General features: G+C 37.0%; 1 protein-coding gene across 1 annotated transcript in view; it reads left to right on the top strand.

Annotated features, from left to right (window-relative positions):
- The first annotated feature begins 14,625 nt into the window (after positions 1-14,625).
- The window catches only part of EPHA6 (EPH receptor A6), a 927,196-nt gene continuing 920,615 nt past the window's right edge, over positions 14,626-21,206 (top strand). The window contains exon 1 of the mRNA XM_015129296.3: positions 14,626-15,043. Coding sequence (XP_014984782.2) covers positions 14,656-15,043 — 388 coding nt within the window. The 5' untranslated portion in view covers positions 14,626-14,655. The remainder of the gene's footprint in view (positions 15,044-21,206) is intronic.

The raw sequence follows: 21,206 nt of genomic DNA, 5'->3' as shown, positions 1-21,206 counted from the left end.
GAGATGAAGAGATTGCAAAATTTTTCTACCATTCTGTAGGTTGTCTGTTTGCTCTGTTGATTGCTTCTTTTGCTTTGCAGAAGCTCTTTAGTTTAATTGGATCCCATTTATCCATTTTTGCTTTTGGTGCAATTTCTATTGATGTCTTCATCATGAAATCTTTGCCCATGACTATGTCCTGAATGGTATTGCCTAGGTTTTCTTCTAGGGCTTTTATAGTTTTGGGTTTTCATTTAAATCTTTAATCCATATTGAGTTGATTTTTGTATATGGTATAAGAAAGTGGTGCAGTTTCAATGTTCTGCATATGCCTAGTCAGTTGTCCCAGCACCATTTATTAAATAGGGAATTATTTCCTTTGCTGGAGAGGTGTTGCAATCATTTGGAGGAAAAGGAGCACACTGGTTTTTTGAATTTTCAGCGTTTTTGCACTGATTCATTCTCATCTTTGTGGGCTTATCTACGTTTAATGTTTAAGGTTGCTTCTATTTGGATGGGTTTCTTGTGGGTTTTGTTGTTGTTATTTTCTGTTTTTTGTTTGTTTGTTTGTTTGTTTTTTCTTTTAATAGTCTGGCCTTTCTTCTGAAGGGCTACTGCATTTTGCTGGGAGTTCACTCCAGACCCTAGTTGCTTTGGTTTTTCCCGTACCTGGAGGTATCACCAGCGAAGTCTGCAAAACTGCAAAGATGGCAGCCTTGTCCACCCTCCGGAAGCTCCATTCTAGGTGGATACCGACCTGTTGCTGGCCTGAATGCACCTGTAGGAGGTGGTTGGAGACACCAATTTGCAGATCTCACCCATTGGGGAAGAATGGGACCAGGGACCCGCTTTAAGAAGCACTGTGGCTGCTTTATGGTAGAGTAGCTATGCTTCTTGGAGATCCCTTCAGCCCTTTAAGGGTTTGGGCTCTCCGAGGCTCACAGATTGAACTGGCTGAGACACCTGAACAGCCAAGAGGGCAGCCTGTCCCGCCTCCTAGGTGGACGCTCCATTCAGGGAGAAATTAGAACTCTGCTGGCTGTAGAACAGGGGCAGGGGTGGCTGGAGGCCTTGGCTGGGAGGTCCTGCCCAGTGAGCAGGAATGGATTGGGGTCCCACTTAAAGAAGTAGTGTAGTCACATTCTGGTAAAGCAGCAGTGCTGTGCTGGGGAACCCCTTCCACGTCCCAACAATTTGGACTCTCCAAATTCCAAGCAAGTGGGTCTTATCTTGTGAGGTGTGGTGGAAGTGAGCCCCACAGACTGATGCTGCCCAGCTCTCTGGATTCAGTCCCCTTCCTGGGGGTGTGCACAGACCTCCTGCCTTGCCTAAGCTGCAGACACCCTTGCCGGGGATCCCGGGACGGAGTATGTAAAACTCCTGGGTCTCTGTGCCTGCCTGAGCAGCTGCTCTGCCAAGAAGATGCACAGCTCTGTGTGTTTCACTCAAGGCTCTAGGAAGTGGACCCATGAGGGGACTTCCCGATCTGCAGGTTGCAAAGATCCATCGGAGAAGCCTGGCTTCCCTGGGTTGCACAATCACTCACTGCTTCCCTTAGCTGGGAGTGGGGGTTCCCTTGGCTCCATGTTTCTCCCAGTAGAGCCACCACCCCACCCTGCTTTTCTGCATTCTCTGCGGGTCCAGTTGTTTCCCTGATCAGTCCCAGTGCGAGTACCTGGATATTTCAGTGGAAGGTGGTGTATTCACTCGCCCCTTTCATTCCTCTCTGTGAGGGCCTCAAACAGCAGCTGTTTCTAATCGGCCATCTTGGCCCAATTCCCATTATGATGTTCTTTGTCATGGTTTTCTCAACTACCTTGTTATTTTAACCATTGACCAATTACTTTCAATTAAAACAAGATTATCAAGATAATTATTAGTTAACATAAAATTTTCATTAAATAAACGTATTTTAAGCATTTATTCTATACATATAGATACTAAAAACATAGATGAATATCCCTTTCTGCATATATGGCTCTTATTCACCATATTCTGATAAGTTTATTCCAGTGCTTTCTCTTGTAGAAAGCTAAAAATAACATGAAAAATAGTTATGTTGTTTTATCTCAGAGAATTTTTGTTCCATTAGTATTTTAAGAACAACTCCATCACATTTCATACAGCGCCCCAGCATGCAGCAATACCCTCAGTCATATCAATACTTCCTTTGCCTAGTTATCTTGAAGATCTGCTGTTCATATTAATGTTTTTATCTTTCAAACACTGATAGAAAATCACAATAACTTATGGCTCACATTATTTCAGTCCAAGGGTCTTATCAGTTATTATTAAGAATACTGAAAGTCTATGTGAAATTTTTTTTTTAAATAGGCAATGCTATTAAAGTTCCTTTTCAAGTATATTTTCAACATGCTTACTATGTCCCTTACCTACAAATATTCTGTTATTCACGCTAATATCGTTTCTCTTGCTAAATATTAACAAATTTATCTACCCTTAAAATGCAAATTAGCACTGCAATTACAACTTGTTTATAGGATTATTAAGTTAATATTTTATCTTAGTATTTTGTTGGTATAATATTAATAGAGTTTTTGTTTTTTACTATTAAATGCAAAGCATTCCCACAATGCTAAACAGCTCACTTCAGCAGTTAGAAAGTTTCATTTGTCAAACCTGTTGAGTGACTCTCCAGAAAGTGATAACTTTTAGATTGCTTTGTATATGCTTCTAATGCTTCTATTGTTGTCAAGTTATTACCTGTTGAATACTGTTCCAGTGCTTCAGGGTAATGTCAGACCTGTGAACATGTAATTTGAACAGCAGTGCAAAGGTCAAATAGCCTCAGTTGAAGTGACAAGAGCTTATTGTTTTGTATTGCTGGGGTTCCTTAGCCCATAGTTCATTCTATATTTCCTAAATCAACTCTAGTATGAAGTGATGTCTTAAATACATGTGAACCAGTTATCACATAGAATGAGTTACTTTTGTCCTAAAAGGAATTACCTTATTTGGAAGGAGATAGGCAAGGAAAAATTTCAAAAGAAAATCAGTAGGATGGTAACAGAAATCTTATTTTTAAAAAAGAAATTATAACAACTTGAAACAAAAATGGTTGGCAAATCTGGTGCTCAATATTCAATACCAGACTTACTGTAGATTTTCCTTTGTCTGGGATTTAGATTCCATGGAAAATTCCTGTTTTCTCCCCTTGCTAGTAGTAAAACATAAAAGTGTGCAATTTAACAGCAGTACCAGAGTCAGGCCATTTGCTGGATAGGAATATGGATGGATTTCTGGAAGACGGATTCATAGAACAGAACAAACTAAGCCACACATTACTGGTGTCTTAAACGTATGACTCAAGGAACATCATGTAAACAAAAAATCTATTTTGATTTCCTCCTACCCCTTTAGTAAGCAAATCTTCTCCAGCACTAAGTATAAATTTGTACATATCCTGCCAGGCACAGCGACTCATGCCTGTAATCCCAGCACTTTGGGAGCCCGAGGAAGGCAGATCACGAGGTCAGGAGTTTGAGACCAGCCTGACCCAACATGGTGAAACCCCACCTCTACTAAGACTACAAAAATTAGCCAGGCATGGTGGTGTACCTGTAATCCCAGCTACTCAGGAGGCTGAGGCAGGAGAATCACTTGAACCCAGGAGATGGAGATTGCAATGAGCCGAGATCGCATCACTGCACTCCAGACTATGTGACAGAGCGAGACACAATTTAAAAAAAAAAAAATCATGCATATCGCAGGAGTACACTGGTTTAGACAATGGATAATCACTTAGCCTAATAGTCACAGACTCAATTTAGAATGAAGAATGTCCATCAAATATTAATTAAACATTAATTATTTCAAAGGTATGGGTTCCTAAAACTTTATTTCCTCCTCCAACTCAACTTTCATGGTTAATCCTGAAGAAAAGGAAATTTTACGTGGATGTTGGTTTCTCTATTTCTGGTTCTGGGGTTTATCAATCACCTTTTTCTTTCTCATAAGCTCTTATGGTAACTTTTCAGAGATTTTGATCACCGTCAGTTTTTCTCATGCAGTTATTTCCTTCGAGCTGAGAAGATACATCTTCATTTCAATCGGACCTTTATAACTTGCTTCACATTCCCTACAGACTGATGTTTTTGTCCTGTTTTGTATTGCTGGGATTCCTTAGCCCATATGTATCCCTGTTAAACTGAATTCAAGATGACCTGATGGAATATTCTCTCTCATGTGTCTCCCTCACTTCTTGCCCAACAGATGGAGGTTCTGGTTGCTTTCATTATAGACACACCTAGCTTATTTTCACAGACTTAGGCTTTCTCAGACATGATGGGTTATATTTTCCAAAATTGCCGTGAAAAGAGCTTCCATCACATATACTCTTCTTACAACATGATATTTATATTCCTCCCATTGAGATGTGGGTCATATGTTCTCCAAGGAAACCCAGACGACATGGAGAAATCTGGTGTGGAAATTCTGATTGGAATTCCCAGCTGAGGTCATAGCCAGTGTCAATTTACAAACACCTAAGTGGAGATGCTTGAGTTTTCCACAGCCCTTGAGTTTTCTAAGCAGATATTGCAGATGAGAGACAAGCTTTGTTTTCTTCTGTGCCCTCTCAGAATTTCTACCCCACAGAGACCTTGATTATAATGAAATTCTGGTTTTATGCCACTACATTACAGGCAATTAAAAAAAAACCCATGTGAATAGGTAATGATAAATATAATTACTTAGAAAGTACTTGTTGTCAGTTAAAAATCAGATTAAATGCAAAGAGTATAAGCAAATGCTGAGACATTTACTGCCCATTTGATTTTCGGCAGTTTATTCTTCAAGCTTCACATTTTCAAATGTATATTGTTACTATTGTTATTCTATTGTAAGCAATTGATGAAACAGTGCTCTCTAAAATGGCATGGCTTCAATTACATTCATTTCATATATCATTCGATAATTCCTTTACATTTTTTTATAAGAAAAACACAGATAAAATTGGATTATCAGATTGTGTAACTAAAAGGAGGAATGGTACACAAAGGAAATATTTAAAGACAAAGTAAAAGAAAGGCATTGGCTTAAATTATTTTGCAATTTTGTATATAATATACAATTCAGGGAATTATCCTCTTATTCTTGTAGTTGCATGTTAAGACTCTTTCTTTAAGAAAAGCATTGCATTGTCTTTTTCCCACATGAGATAATATTATAAAAACTTTTTGTAAAAAAATAGCAACAACAGCAAAACTCATTTCAACACTTTGAAATTCTGAATTGATGCTATCATATATGTTTATAGTATCAAATAGTTTTCTGAAAATTATAAGAATTATAAAAATCCTACTTAATTTATCAAATTTGCATCATCATCCTCACATAGCAATGCCTCTCTTTACTAGCTGTTTTCATATCACTTTACCAAATGTATATCATAAGGGCATCTATATATAAATAAATCCACAATGCTTTAAAATCAAGTAGCTAGTGGAGAAATAGAAATGCAATATATATTTGAATGCATGATATAGTTTCAACCACCTTGACTATATATTAGGTAGGGACAGGTTATGATGTCTGAAATAAAATACACTAAAACAGTAAGAGTAATCATATTAGAGTAGTACAATAAAAAGGTGTTATTTTTCTTTTAAATTTTCCACATATTTTACGATATTGTCACATGACTTTTACAATGTAAACAAGTAATTTAAAGAGAAAAATATATTCTCAATTTGCAACAAAGGATATCAACCTACTAAAACATTCTTTAGATTTTTAGTATAAACGTGTTATCATTTTCATAATGGCAAGGAAGTAAATACGGATAGGTGCTATAGCCTTGAGTTTTTCTTTTCTTAAAAGCTTCTCTGTCACATATAGTATATTTGTGAAACAGTCTTTACCCTCATGAACAGAAAGTCAGAATCCCAATAAATTCCGATAATCTCTCTGATTATATTTACCTGTATTACAATGAGAAGACAGAGACTTTTTAAAACCTAAGAATAACTGCTTTTCGTCTAATTAGCATATACTGTATATACTTTGGCTTCATTATTTATAAAATGGGTACAATAACAACATCTATCTTATAGGGCTGTAAATATTAAATGTGCTAGGACGTTTAATGCACATAGAACAATGTGAGTCACGTGGTAAGCACTGAATGTATATTAACCCTAGAATGTAGATCCTGTGCGAGCAAGCCTTTATCTGTTTTATTCATCACTTTAATACTCAGTGCCTTGCAAAGATGCTCCAGATGGAGCACAAAACATAATAGCTGAATAAATACGAGCCAGTAGCTTTGGAGACAGGTGTCATTTAAGAGAAAGATATTTAAGAAAAGAGAAAGAGGATCTTGCAAGAGTCAGAAGTGTGCAAAATATTGGGCAATAAGAAAAAAAGAATGTGGTCATTTGGGAACTTCATCACAATTGGAAAGCAGATTCACTGATAATATTTCGTGATTTGAGCTTAATTTTAAGGAATTAGATAAAATTTATATGAATGAATACACAGATACATGCAAACTATAAATGTGCATGCTTGTGTATATTTGGGTGAACATTCAGGGATACAAGTGAAGCAGCATAGTGATAAAAAGCACAGCTTCTGGAGCCAGACTGCCTGGGCTCCCATCCATCCCTGTTTTACCACTTGACTGGCTGGGAGACGGCAGGAAAGTTCTGTGCTTCAGTTTTCTAATCTATAAAATGAGGATAATAATAGCACCTACTTTAGAGTGTTGTTTTGAGGATTAATTGAATTCATATTTGTAATTAGTATTTGTAACTATTAGCTGAAGTTAATATTTGTACTTGGGATGGTGTAAATCCATGTAAGTGTTTGCTAAGTAGCATAAATATTGAAAGTTTTTCTTTAATCATATTTCAAGATTTCTGTAGGAGATAATGTATTTATTAGATTTGTTTTTTACTTTGGTGTTTGTGATAAACTAAAGCTGCAGAAGGATACCATCAAGTGACAGTTTAAGATAATATAAAAGGAACAGTGGTGAATAGGTTCTCTAGCTTTCAAGTGTATCCTTATATTTAAAAAAAAAAAAATCTATGGACACGAAAAAGGGTTCCTGACAATGTTTTTACATGTAAATCAAAAAGTCAAAAAGCGGAAAAACGAAACAAAACAAGAAACAGAACAAAATACAAATGCAAATGCTAGCATCTAAATGGAAAAATCCTGCTGCCTTTTCGTCGAGTATCTAGGAAACAGTATTAATTTTGGAACCTCCACTACTGTTATTGAGCTCCTTATGTCACTATAATTTTGTGAGACCCAGGACAGTGTAGCAGACATAATGGGCAGAACTAAGATGACAAATGGCTCCAAACCATTTTTTAAATAGTAGCATCCAAAATTAGACACATTAGGTAAATAATTCTATTGATAATTGAATTAATTCTTAAAGATACATGAGTTTCTCTATCAATGCCTATTTAATGCCTTCTGACAAGCTCAGGGTAATATGCAAAAAGCATGTCAAATCAGGTTAGTTTTGAAAACAGTGTAAACACATGTCGTAAGAGAGTTATTGTCCACGGTGAGCTTCATTTTTGTTGATGATAAACAAGACTGCTAAACATGACTGTGTAACGTAAAATTTCTATATTATCAATGTGAAGGTATTGAAAAGTGGTGATATGTGCTCACCAATGCAGTAGTCACTGCCAAATGTGGCTATTTAAATGTAAATTTATTAAAATTAACTCATACTCAAAATTCAGTTTCTCAGTTTTGCTAGAAACACTCAAACCCTCAAAAGTTACATACAGCTAGTGGCTACTATATCAGCAGAGATACAGGCTATGTCTAACCTTGCAAAAAGTTCTATTAGACAGAGTTAATATATGAGTAGCATTTATTTTAGATAAATAACTTGAAACATTTTTAAAAATTCTACGTATTTTCAATGAGTAAGGAGCTTTCTTACTTTTTCACATTGGATAAAATTCAAAAATAAACATGGGTATACTTGTCATTACTTACATATTTTAAGTCATGATGCAAAATAACTCAGGAGCAATTAAATGTAAACTAGGATTGACCATAAATTAATACCAATCTAAGTCAACCTAGTGTTTGCTTTCCTGCTTTTTTCATTAATTTAGAATTTTTTTAGCCCATAAAAATATCAAAGATATCACAATCTAATTCCAAGTACTATGAATTTCAGTATACTTCTAATACTATAGACCATATAGTGAATTTAACACTGAAATATCCACAGAGTGTCGCATGGACTCCATAGCAGGTTTAGTTCCCACGTAGCCAAAGACCATTTTCATAACAACTCTGCATAGGTTCAATATGCATGCAACATACATACATGTAATAATATATGTGATTCACATATAATTATAAAATTATATCGACTCAAATATTAGCAATATAAAGATGTAATGACCTTAAACAAAAGGGGAAATTAGGTACTTTTCACAGTTGATTAGGTATTAAATTATTCTTTATGAAAAAAATTAATGAAGATGGAAAATTTTGACCAAAAATTTAAATATAAATATGAAATACATAATTATTTAGTAAATACTTTTTGTAGAGATGTAAAGGAGACATTCTCTATTCTTTGAAGACTTTTCAGGGTCCTCGAAAATATTAGATATGTGTATCAAGGTTAGGCAAGTAGATGAATAACAATATGCTAATTGTCAAATGATTGGTATGTGTTCCATATATTTATTAATAATTATCAAATTAGAAGATGATATTAAAATATTTATATTTCATGAAAACATTTTAATAGGCACAGCAAAAAAAAAAAAACCCACAAAACAATGTGAGTATAATGATATAGAACTCCTTACATAAAATGTAAACATTGGGCATATTAAGTTTTTATTGGATTGTCATTCTCTCAAAACTTGTCCTTCAATTTTTTTAACTTAAAAATACAAAACTGGAAGTTCAAAAATGCCAATGTGGTACGTGTTTGCAAACTGAACTGAAATAATGTAAAAAACACTTTCATGAAAAAACTTCACCCGTAAAGTCCAGCTTAAGAGATGCATTAAGGAATCACTTATCTTCATCTGCTACTTTTAATTTACCCCAGTTTGAATGCAGTAAAAAAAGCATGTTTTGTATTGTTGGTATCAAAATAATTGAAATGTTTAGTGCATAATTGCTATTCATATGGATAATATTATTAGTAAATTTAACATTTAAGTATTTGACACGCCCAACTGTCTTCTTGTTTTACTGAAACAGGGCACAAAGTGTCATAATGAAGGAATAATTCAAGATAAAATACAAAATATATTTGGAGTAGATTTTATTTTGAATATTTGAATGAAATTAATAGTAATATTCCTGTGGTATTTGTTATGATGGACATAATCACACATATTTCAATATTTATAGGGCTTTTTAGAGCCAGTTTTACTTCCATCATCAGTTGTTACCTACTTGATATTTAGAACATGCTCTTTAATGGTATTTATTATAAATCAATGAAAACAGTTGTTTTGACCCAGCTGGTCATTTTGAGAAATGAAAGATAAACTAATATACAACTTGTAAAATTGAAATAAATTTAAATTTATAAGTTTAAAAATCTCTACATAATTTAGTAAAATTACTTTTGTGGACACCTGATGCCACACAGACTGTTAAGTCAACTACATTATATTGCAAGTGTTTTGAATCTAGTTAAATTATTAGGTCATTGTGCATAACCTTCAACATTGTTTTAAATGTTCGTAAAAGTTCTTGTACTATCTTCTAGAAAGAGTGAATTTAACTCAAGAAAAAGTAGTAACTATAAGAAATCCATGCCTTAGAAGGTGATGGTATGATTCTTTCCCTCTTACATAACTATAATAATTTGGAACTCCACTGTAGGAACACAGAGATTGACTTTAATTAGAATAGCTTTATTATTTGTTTGTTTTTGTACTGTAATATAATATAAACTTCTGAGAGGTAAGAACTAAATCCAAGTAATCTTTATACTTTCTTTACAATGCTTAGAACAAATGGATATGAAAATCTTGCTTGGCAAATGGTTACTGAATTAGAAAAGTACTAGAGAGAATGTTTTTACTGAATTTCATGCACACACATAAGTAATATGATATGTATACGACATATGTGCATATATTTTTTTTTCGCTGTAGGTAACACAAGAACCAAAATTCAATTATCACAGAAGAATCGACTATAGTACATTTTATGTAACTTCAAGTTGCTTTTTTTTTTTTCTGTAAGGTTTTTAAGATATGATATGCTAAGAAAAAAGTAAAATTCACTGCTTTGAATGTTCTTTTTCAGAAAAGTATTTTCTACTTCCTAACACCAAAGCAAAATTTCTGAAGTAAACAATGTGTATGTTTTCTCCTAATTTCATAATTTCTAAAAGCAAAGAGACTCAAATTAACTATATTTAACTTTGTGGATTTTATTTTTACTTTAGATGTTTCAATGCTGAAACACATAGAATACAATCTTGTAACTAACTTATAAAGTTGATGGTATGAATATAATAATATTATTGCCTACAGCATGTCTTTACATTTTATATTAACAAAAAGATTTATGCAATTCATTCTTTTCAAAGTACATACCTAATCTTTTAAGACCTGATATTTTGGCATATTTGAGGATCAACATTCTTTTTATTTATGTTTCTTCTACCTTGACCTTAGAGAATGCAAATTGCTGCTGTGAATGGATTAATTTACTCTTCTATCAGAATAATATCCTTAAGACTTTCTCAAGTCTTGAAACATGCTGAGTATTAAACATTATAATCCTCCTTCTTTCTTTCTCAAAGGAAGTAATTGCAGGTTAAGTCTCTCCTCTTTTAATCATTTTATAAAACAAATAATATTTATGAATACTATTCTTTCTATATAAATAAAAGCATACTAGTTTTTAATGTCATATATCCTTTATTTAGTAAAAAATTTCATCATTTTTTACCTGAATCCAGACCACATATATCATGAAGAACAATAGTCTGAGAGAATACAAAAGAATTCTGAACAATATAGTTCTGAAAAATGAGACATGAATGCTTTTCTGAGTATTGGTATGATTCAAACAGACAAGTGCAGATAAATCTACATGAATATTGCATGTGGTTCATTGAGTACCTTATAATTTTGAAACTGTCACATGTCAGTAAATATATCAACACTGCTAGAAAATCAAAAAGGAAGTACATTTCTAAGTGCAATTGCATCTAGCTTACATAGATAACCATGACTATATTTTAAATGTTAGCTTTATAAGAGAAATTATTGTTACGCAAAGTAGTTTACCATTAACTCTTCCCTGAGTGAAGAGAATTGAGCACATAAAATAACTAAACAAATATTTTAGAGAGACATGCACATACACATTTGTGCATTGTGCATCTGTGTGTGTCACACACATACATACACACACACACATATATATAAAAAACATAAATGGTCTTTTTTACCATCATGTTTTAACGTTAATAATCATGTGAAACTCATGGAATCTAGCTATTGTCAAAGACAGTGATCGTATTTTAACTCATTTTTTAGATGAGTTTTTACTTAAGATGTCATTATCTTCTAGACATGCAATAGACAGCATCCAAACATACGTAAACATGTGAAGTATGTTTTAATACTGGGAAAAATCTTGTAATTTTTTTTTCTTAAAAGCCAAGACAAGAATATGACTCTCAATTATCTGACCAGGTATATATATATATATATACATATATTATGTCAAGCTTGACTTGGGCTCATTTAAACAGATACAAATTATGAACTGTAGCTGAACTGTAAGTACAGTGCAGGGGGGACTAGAAATTCAGGTTAATCAAGCGCATTATTGGTACTTTGAAGTAACAGTTTCAGGCACTGTGCCACGATTTCTGAGCGAGAGTCCTAGAAACGAATCTAAGTTTTCCTCTCTATTTATTTCTCCTCCTTTTTTTTCTGCCTTTTCCCCTTCCTTCCACTAAAAGTACTGCCTTCTAGTCTAATTTTAAGTGAAGCATCTTGGTGTTTTATAGGATATTCTCTAAAATGTAACACTCAAGTAAAACATCAGAACTTGATTTTAAACTTTGATTTTAAAATATTTTATGTTAGGAATTATACTGAAATAACTTCCTTTTGGTGATGTTCCATTAAAAATTTTTCCCTTGCAAGTCTAGTTAATTTCAAAAGTAAAAGTATAGACATAGATTCACATGGTTGATATTTTTAAGATGATAAGATTATACATTCCTTCAATTTATAACGAGTGTCTTCTTGAACGATTTTTCTTTTAGTGAATTATTAATGAAGTTTATAGATTTACTGTAAGCCAACATTTAAAAATGAAAATTTAATTATAAAAGGTCATGGAAATATATGTTTGACAGTATATAAAAACACTTTGAATAAAATTATCAGATAATGAATCATTAAACATTTCTCAGAACATTATTTAGACACAATGATTTATATCATAATGGTCATAATGTCGCCTTTTTATTTGACAACTGAGTTTATAAACTCTAAAATGAGTTTGCAAGTGCCCATGTGGTCAATGAATATCAGTAAGAGTGGCAAAATGAGTATCAAAATCAGATTTTACTCTTTTAAGTGCCAATATATAAATTCCACACATGGTATCTTTTTAGAAATGATCTGCATGTATTTAAGTTGGCGTGGACACCTTCAAAGAGAGGCAGAGGTGTATGAATTCCTAATGAGGATGAGTACAGTCACCAATCAGAACCCTTCCTCACATTCTCGAAATCGCTTGTATTTCGCATTTCTCTCCACGCAGCAGAATTTTTGACGTGGGACATTTCTTGCTCTCCTCTCTTTCCTTCCAATTTACCGTAAGGCATTAAGTGAAACGTCTTCAGCTACGGTGTGTGGCACAAAAACATCGCAGCGGAGAAAGGCATGGAATGGAAGGGTCCTTTCCCTTCCAAAACTCTGTAAGCGTCAAACGCCAACCCTCGCCTCCTTCATCTCCTGCTCCTCTGACTTGTCAGTGTGCCATTTCCCTCCTGTGCCTTCTGTCCAACTGGAAAATACCGTCTATCCTTTACAATCCGCTACTTTCTCTCCTCTGTTCACATTTCTCCATTGCCATCAACATTTTTTCAAAACATTCCGACGGGTTTTGAAGTGGGGTTTTCAACCTCCCTCGACTGTGATAGCCGAAGTCCCCTTAAGAAAGAAAAATGATGTTGGAAATAATAGTAACGAATAAAGTATCACAGAAATCCCCACCCAAGCGATACGGTTTCCTTGACGCGCCCTTAACCAACCCGTTAAGTTTAGCCTGACAGCATCCCTCCCCTCCTTTGGGTTCCTCGCCTGAGGAGCCGCCTCCACCTGCGAGCGGTGCAGGCATTTTCGTTGTCGACTAACCCCCTCTAGCGCCGAACTGGCGGCATCCGAACCGCGGCTGCCAGGCCGGGAGCAGGCTGGGCTTGGCCGGGCTCTGCAGCGCTCCCGGCTCCGTCCCTGCTCTGGGCGCCCGCCTCGGCCGCGGGGCGAGGTGGTGGGGACCGCGGACGCCGAGGGTCCTCGCAGTCAGCACGCCGTGTTACCCCGGCCCTGGGGCTGGGGCCGCGGAGTCCTACCAAGTGGCCCGCACCGCAGCTTCCGGGCGACCCGAGCGCGGGGAGGGAGTGGGTGCCGCGAGGGGGCGGCTCGTGCAGGGAGAGCCGTCCGCCCACGGCGCCCCTGCGCTGCTGTGGATGTGGCTACGCGCCACTCGGCCCTTGGACTGCTAGGAAAGCGCGGCCCGACGCCACCACGCCGTGGACGCTTGGGGACCCCTGAATCCCAGCGTCAAGGCTGCGACGATGCTCGTGACCTCCACCGCGAAGTCACCTCCGCAAGGCGACGCAAAGACCTCGGCGAGCCCGGGCGCCGTGCACCCGCCACTTTCCAGACTGATGTGACCCCCTTTTGCTGCTTCCTCCCCGCGTTTTGCTTTTCTAGAACTGGAAGCCTCGGATGCGGCTACTGCCCTGAGGCGCTCGCTCTGGTGGTCAAGTTTGGGCGACCCGCGCGGAGGAGGGTCGGGCTGACCGCCGCCGGCGAGCTCTCCCCGGACGGGAGCGCCTGTCCGCGGCACTCATCCCCTCCAGCGGTGGAAATGGGGAGAAGTAAGTGGGAGGCGGTGTCTGGAGCTGACTCCTCTTAAAACGGTCGGCGCCGCTGCTATGAAATGGGCGGCTAAGTGCTTGTGGGACTAAGGGCGGCCTCGGAGATGCCCGGCAAGCGGCTGCCACGGCCAGAGCGCGGCGCAGACGCGGCCGAGTCGGAGGTGTGCGCGGCACGAGCCGCTGCCCACGCCGCTCAGGCCAGGGGCTGAGGGCTCAGTCCGCACCTTGCTCCAACCACTCGCAGCTCCGTTGAGCCGCCTCGTCCGCCTGGCTCTCCTCACACTGGCCAGAGGAAAGTTCCCGCGACCCCCACGCCTCTTCACAGCTGCTGCGCCTCCCCTGCTTTTGGCTCCGCAAGTGCTCACTTGAGTCGGGAGAGGTCCTCGGGCCGCCCCAACTGCCCGCCCCACCTGGCAGTCCCTCCCCGCCCCCGTCCTCGCGGTGAGGCGCTCCCCGCCCCCTCACTCCCCTCCCCCAAACCACAGCCCGAGCTCGCTCCTGCGCGCGCGCTCTCTCGGGCCCAAGTGAATAGTCCTCGCGCGAGCGGGACACTGTGGTGGATGCAATTCCCCTCGCCTCCAGCCGCGAGGAGCTCCCCGGCGCCTCAGGCAGCGTCTTCCTCCGAAGCAGCTGCACCTGCACCTGGGCAGCCTGGACCCTCGTGCCTTGTCCCCGGGACCTCGCGCGGGGGGCGCCCCGGGACACCCCCTGCGGGCCGGGTGGAGGAGGAAGAGGAGGAGGAGGAGGAAGAAGACGTGGACAAGGACCCCCATCCTACCCAGAACACCTGCCTGCGCTGCCGCCACTTCTCTTTAAGGGAGAGGAGAAGAGAGCCGAGGAGAACCATGGGGGGCTGCGAAGTCCGGGAATTTCTTTTGCAATTTGGTTTCTTCTTGCCTCTGCTGACAGCATGGCCAGGCGACTGCAGTCACGTCTCCAACAACCAAGGTAAGGGACGGGGCGGAGGAGCGGGAGTGGGTGGGAGGAGGAGGATGTTTGAAGAACCAGGGCACTGGTTGCCTCCGGCAGGTAACTTTGTCCAGGGGTCAGCGTCTCCTGGCTCGCCACACGAGGGGGCTGAGGATGTCCCCTTACCATAGCGCCCTGTCTACACCGCCCGGGACGGTGACCCCACGGGCCAGGATACCTTGTGCTTCTAAATGTCTTTAAATGGTAGCGTGAGCATATCAGCTGCATTTGCGTCCCACCGCTGTCGCCCGTGGGACCGCTCCCCGCTGCTCTGTCTCCACCGGAGGTCAGGCTCTGTGGCACAGACTTAATAGAGACTTCTGGCTCTTGGTGGTCGCTCATCTCAGGGGAACGTGTGGTTCTCCCACATGCCTTCTTGAAAGGCAGGGTGCTCCCGCTGTGCCCCGTGACCAGTTATCAGCCCTTCCCCTCCCCTCCGGTGAGTCTGCCGCCCTCGCCCAGCCTCAGTCCCCAGGCTTCATCTACCATCCGGGCCACCGAAGTAGACTTATTCGAAATTCTTCCTAGACCAGATGCCCCAGATCTGTGTTGGGGTTTCATATTCTTGCAGGCGGGGAGTAGAAAAGCATTTAGGGTGAATTTCCAAGTTGTGAATATCCTATTCATGAAGTCAAGTCACTGACAGATTTCTTGGAGGACTTTGTTTCGGTGGGTAAAGTGGTAAAGTGGAGGTGAACAATGTGTAAAAAGTGATGGAAAACCCTTAGAATATTTGAGCATTTTCCGTTTTTCTATTCATACAGCCTTCATGAAATATATCTCATTGTATTTTTGCTGTGAATAAAGATCTATAAGAATTACCACCTGCATATTCTAAGTCCTTTCAGACTAAGCATGAAACAACCATAAAAGTTTTCCAGCGTGTACCTGGCTAGATGTTCTCTCATTCGTGCTCTAATGACCAACCGATGTGTCCCTTCAAGTATTGTGTGTGGTGGTCAGTTACAGTTATCATTTAACGTATAAGGCATATGTTTCAGAGTCTCGAAGTAATTTGCAGGTATGAAAATGGAGGTCAGATGGCTTGAAAGTGTTCACTTTTTGTGTGACAAGGAAAAGGTTAAGGGAGAAAACAAACAACACAGCATTCTTTTTTGTCATCAACATATATGGCCATTTATTATTCAGAATCAGAATAAAATATAATTATTAAGTTCTCATTTATACAGTGATACTTTGGCATATTTTCCTAATTATTACAGTTATTTTAAACTGACAGAATGCAATCACAAATGTGTAAGTGAATTTGGAAACCATACATAACCCTCATGACTTTGAAGATAGATCATATAATAGATACCAGTTGCAGTGTCGTGTTTTGCTGTGGTGGTATATACCATCACACTACATCCTCATTTGTTTTCGAAGACTATTGGTATAAAATATTGAATAGATAGTTACTTCATTTCTGTGAAGATAGAAGATTGTTAAAAAAAAAAAGTGTAACGATTACCCTTTTTTGTTATAAGGAGAGAAAACAATTTTTAATAATTGGGAAGTCAGACATTGATATTGTACTTTATAATAGTAAATAGGGATACTAGAGATGAATACTTTGAGAGTCGAGTGTACTAGAAGTTTATAACAGTTGTTCACATGCAATAATTTCCCCAAACAACGTTTATTTATTTAAATACCTGTGATACATCAGTAACTACCGTAGGCCCCGGGGATACTAACATAAATAAAACAGGTATCTGCATCTACAAATGACCCTAAAGTGCCATTCTGCTAAAATGTGTCCTGTTAAAGCATGAACTTTCAGACATTCATAGTAAATTTAAAAGCATTGAGGTGTTATTTATTAACCTCTTCTAGTAATTTGTATTTGCATATCCATTTTAATGACTTTCTCATAATATTTACAGAAGTTTGACCTAGAATATATGCCAAACATATGTAATTTATTTATTTTTATTAATTAGCTAAACTTAGTGAATGAGTATTATCCAATTTTCCCATCAGTTAAATAGAAGCATTAAAGATTGTCTACTTAAACTCTTAATTTGAATTTGTGTTGATACACTGATAGCACAGGTTGTGCATAAGAGTACAGTGGGCAAAATAGTACCTGAAGGTTAAATTGGATAAAATTTAGGTGACTTCTTCAAAAGAACATTATAAAGTATAGTCAGAATTTTTATCAGACAAAAATGATTATTTATAAAGTGATGCTTTTACAGTCTAAAGTCATAGTGAATAGAAATTTTTCCTGATGAGATAACTTTCAAATATTGAAATCATCACACTAATGGTTAATAAAATGCTATGTTTCTAAATGTTATTCTTAAAAGCGTTTTAGGGATATTTTCCTTATTTATAGTTTCATAATAGGTACAATAAATCAAAGCATGTTTTTAAACCTGGAAAACATGAGACATTATAGAATTATATGTACTCAACTTGGAAAGATTAATGTTAAATATAAATTTGATTTATTATACACATAAAAATAAACAGTAATATAATTCATATTTAGTTTTGAGAAGATAGTTTTAATTGTCCAATAATTTTCACTTTAAAGGCTAATGGAATGTTTTAATTTTGAAATTTGTTATTTTATAGAGGATAAAGTTACATTTATTTGTAACTTCTTCCTGATTAAAGATATTCACAAAGTAAAATTTTAATGTTATATATCTGTTTTACCAAATTATATGACATCTTTCATGGCTGAAAAGAATGGATTCACCTTTCCCACAACCCCCACCCCATCCCCATTTTTCCGTTATAAGCAAGGTAAAATGATGATGATAATGACAAAAAAGTAAACTATCTCATTCTTTTAACATGGTGCTGACAGTAACTTGACTGTAGAAAGGATCTCTTCTCTTGTCTTTTAACTGTGTGAAGCTGACTGTAAAGATGAAATAAATCAATTTGACTCTCTCTTCCTATTAACCAAACCTCCTTGAATCGATCAGAAAGTCCAGGTGCTTCCTAGATCACTTCATCTGATTGAATAAGTGGAAACATAAATTGTGTTTAAATCTCTCTCATAGTCCATTAATTTTCCCTGTATTTAAAACCACAGTATTAATTAAGTGTTGGTAATTTTTATTTTAAAAAGATTTTATCTTTTCAAGGAATATAGCCTCTCATTTCTGTACTAGACACTTACATGAATATAAAACACAGTCTTGCTTCGTGTATAAGCTCACCATTTATCGTATATCACAGTGGCCAGTAGACACCAGGGATCCATTTTTTCCAAGATTATTCTGCAGCAAATACAACTTTATAGCCTAAATGAGTTGATGCATATCTAAGGGTGTGGCCCATGCTTTTAAAAAATAATCAATTGCATACTCAAATAATTCAATTAAGTCAAAATATGGTTTGGGTAAATGAGTCTAGTGAACTTATTTTATTACCAATACTTTGTGAGTCGATTTTCCCCCCAGGCAATTCAATGACAAACAAAATAAACAAGCAAAACAATAGTGTGGTTGATTTCATTAAATTTATTAATTTGAGTGAATCAACTGCATAATCCACTGAGTTGTATATAAATACAAGTAAATATAAGCAGAAAAACATCTGTTTAACAAAATTCATGGCCTAAAATTAGTTTTATCCATAAGTTTTATTCACAAACTCTGAATATTGTTCTTATATTTATAGAAATGGAGACATTGAGGAAGTTTTTAAAGAATGTTCAAAAGTGAACATTAAAATACTGAAAATATTAACAATTTTGTTAAATTAGGAACACTGGATTACTTAGAAAGAAAGAATGTTTCTGAAAGACCATTTAGAAGAAATTAGTTTTTGAGGATAAACTATGTATAGATGTAGGGGTTCCAGAAATTGTTATCAGATCACTTTTTGTTAGTCATAAGTATAAATACAACTTAGAATATAATTTTACTATACATTTACAATATAAAATAAGTAATTGTATAATTAATCATTATTGATTAGCATCCACAGTACAGAGATAAAATGTTTTCATGCAGCTCCAGCAGTGATCATCTAAGTGTTGTTTGTTCTGGTCCTGGGATAATACTATATCTAGAAAAAATTTTCTTGCACAGAAATTATACATAATCCTTAAGGAACTCTTCTTCAAACAAAAAATGACATAGATGAATATAGTTAAAGTTAATATAATATTCTTGAGTATAGCACTTCTATATGAATTTCCTAAGGGAAATGTCTATATCTTTTGGTACAGGGTAAATTAATGATTAAATTACATCCTTTTACTTCTTTGTTACTTTTACATCACAAAATAAGTGTTAAAAAATATTAGAGTAGAAAGCCTTATGTTTGTTTCTTCACTAATCATTGCTACTATAAACGACTAGTATAAGTGACTTAAGTACAAAAGATACAAATTTCCCTCTACCAACCCTCTTTCCCTATCACCATTTCAGTAACTCTCTCTCTCTCTTTTCCTCTCCTACCTCTCACACACAACTGCTTCTGACTACATGCTTCATTTGTTCTAAATGGTGAAAGAATAGATCCCACTTCACGCTGTTCATCAACCAGGGCCCAACAGGAATAGAAATTTTTTCATTGTACCCTTGACTCACCATCTTGGGATTACAAACATGCTGGAAATCAATATATGTAGTTAAGTGATCAAAATAGGTTGACTTTGTCTAACATACATTGTCAATCATGTAACCAAACTAAATTAATACAGGATCAAATTGCATACCTCTACAGAGTTCTATTCAACTTGTAATTTAATCAGACTGACATTTAAACAAACTGAAGATATATTCTGTTCTTGCATTATTTTATTGAGTATTGTTTTCTGCAATCTAAAATTTAGATTATGGATTTAAAAGAAAAGAAAAATAAGGCACGTGCTCTCATGGAATTTGGGTAAATAAAACAGTAAAGGTTGTAAGAATTATGTATGGATGAAGCAACAAAGGCATTAAGAAATAACAAGGGAGATGTGCTATTTGAAATGGGACAGCTGGAAAGACTTTGAAGGTGACATTGAAACCTCATTCTCAGGAAAGAGAAGTCATTCTGCAGAGTGGGAAGAAGTGCATAACACGTAGTGGAAACTGCCTGAGCAAGGGTCTTGAAGAGAAATGAGCTTGACACACTTGAAAAACTGAGTCCGGGGTGACTGAAACTTACTTTGCAAGGAAGAGAGTTGCAGCAAGTGAGGTCTGAAAGATAGTCAGGAACCAGAGTCCTCAGAGTAGAATAAGATCCATGTTAAGAAGCTGAGTTTTTATATTATCCCAGGTAAAACATGAATCTATAGGGAGGTTTTGACCAACTGAGTAAAATGAACCAATTTACCTTTTAATAGCACCATGACTAGTGAACGAAAGCTTAATTGGGAGATGACAAGAGTAGAATTGGGAGTCAGTTGCAGTTTTCCGGACGAGGTGTATGGTGGCCTGGCCTAGAGTGGTGGCAGTGGAGACGGAGAGAAGAAGATGGGTTTGAAATATGTTTTGTAAATAGAATTCATGAGAACATCTTGTCTTTATAGAGAAATACACGCAAGAAGCCCAGATAAATTTTTCATTGTTCCCCATTAAAATTACCTTACTAAACATTGATAATTGTCAAGGGATAGGGAGGATGAAGTAGAACAAAACCATGTAGCAAGGCTGAGATGTGTATTTTCCACTTTATTCAGTTCAAACAATAATTTAAAACGTAATTTTAATAGGGCAGTTTTGTTATTTCAAACCATTGTACATAAGGTAAACTCATTTGGATCAACAAATGCAATTTGATTCATTTCTGACATGGTAACTTTTTATATGTAGTTATTTTTTGTCAGTGGATGACTGCATAAGTATGTAGGCACATCTTCATTAGGCAATATAGTAAGCCAACAGAGTCTAGGTTTTGGCTAATAAAGAGCAATATTTGAGGATTTGACATATGTACCAGTTTTATTCATCTCTGTCATGATCAAATTACTGTTATTGAAAACACAAATTCTAAGTGATCCTGGATATAGAATGATGTGTTTTCAGATCCTTTCAATTATACTTATCTCTCTATTTTGTTTAAATGAAGGAGTGTTCAGCAAGACCTAGGAAATGAGATTTCAGGGTATGTGATATTTTTGGGGATGGAGTGAGGGAAGAAACTGTTATACTTTTAAGTAAACAGTAGTAAATTTTATGCA

The sequence above is a fragment of the Macaca mulatta genome, chromosome 2 (genome assembly GCF_049350105.2).
Source record: "Macaca mulatta isolate MMU2019108-1 chromosome 2, T2T-MMU8v2.0, whole genome shotgun sequence".
NCBI classification, from domain to species: domain Eukaryota; kingdom Metazoa; phylum Chordata; class Mammalia; order Primates; family Cercopithecidae; genus Macaca; species Macaca mulatta.
The sequence above is the reverse complement of the archived record's forward strand: the minus strand, read 5'-3'. Positions and strand labels throughout refer to the sequence as shown.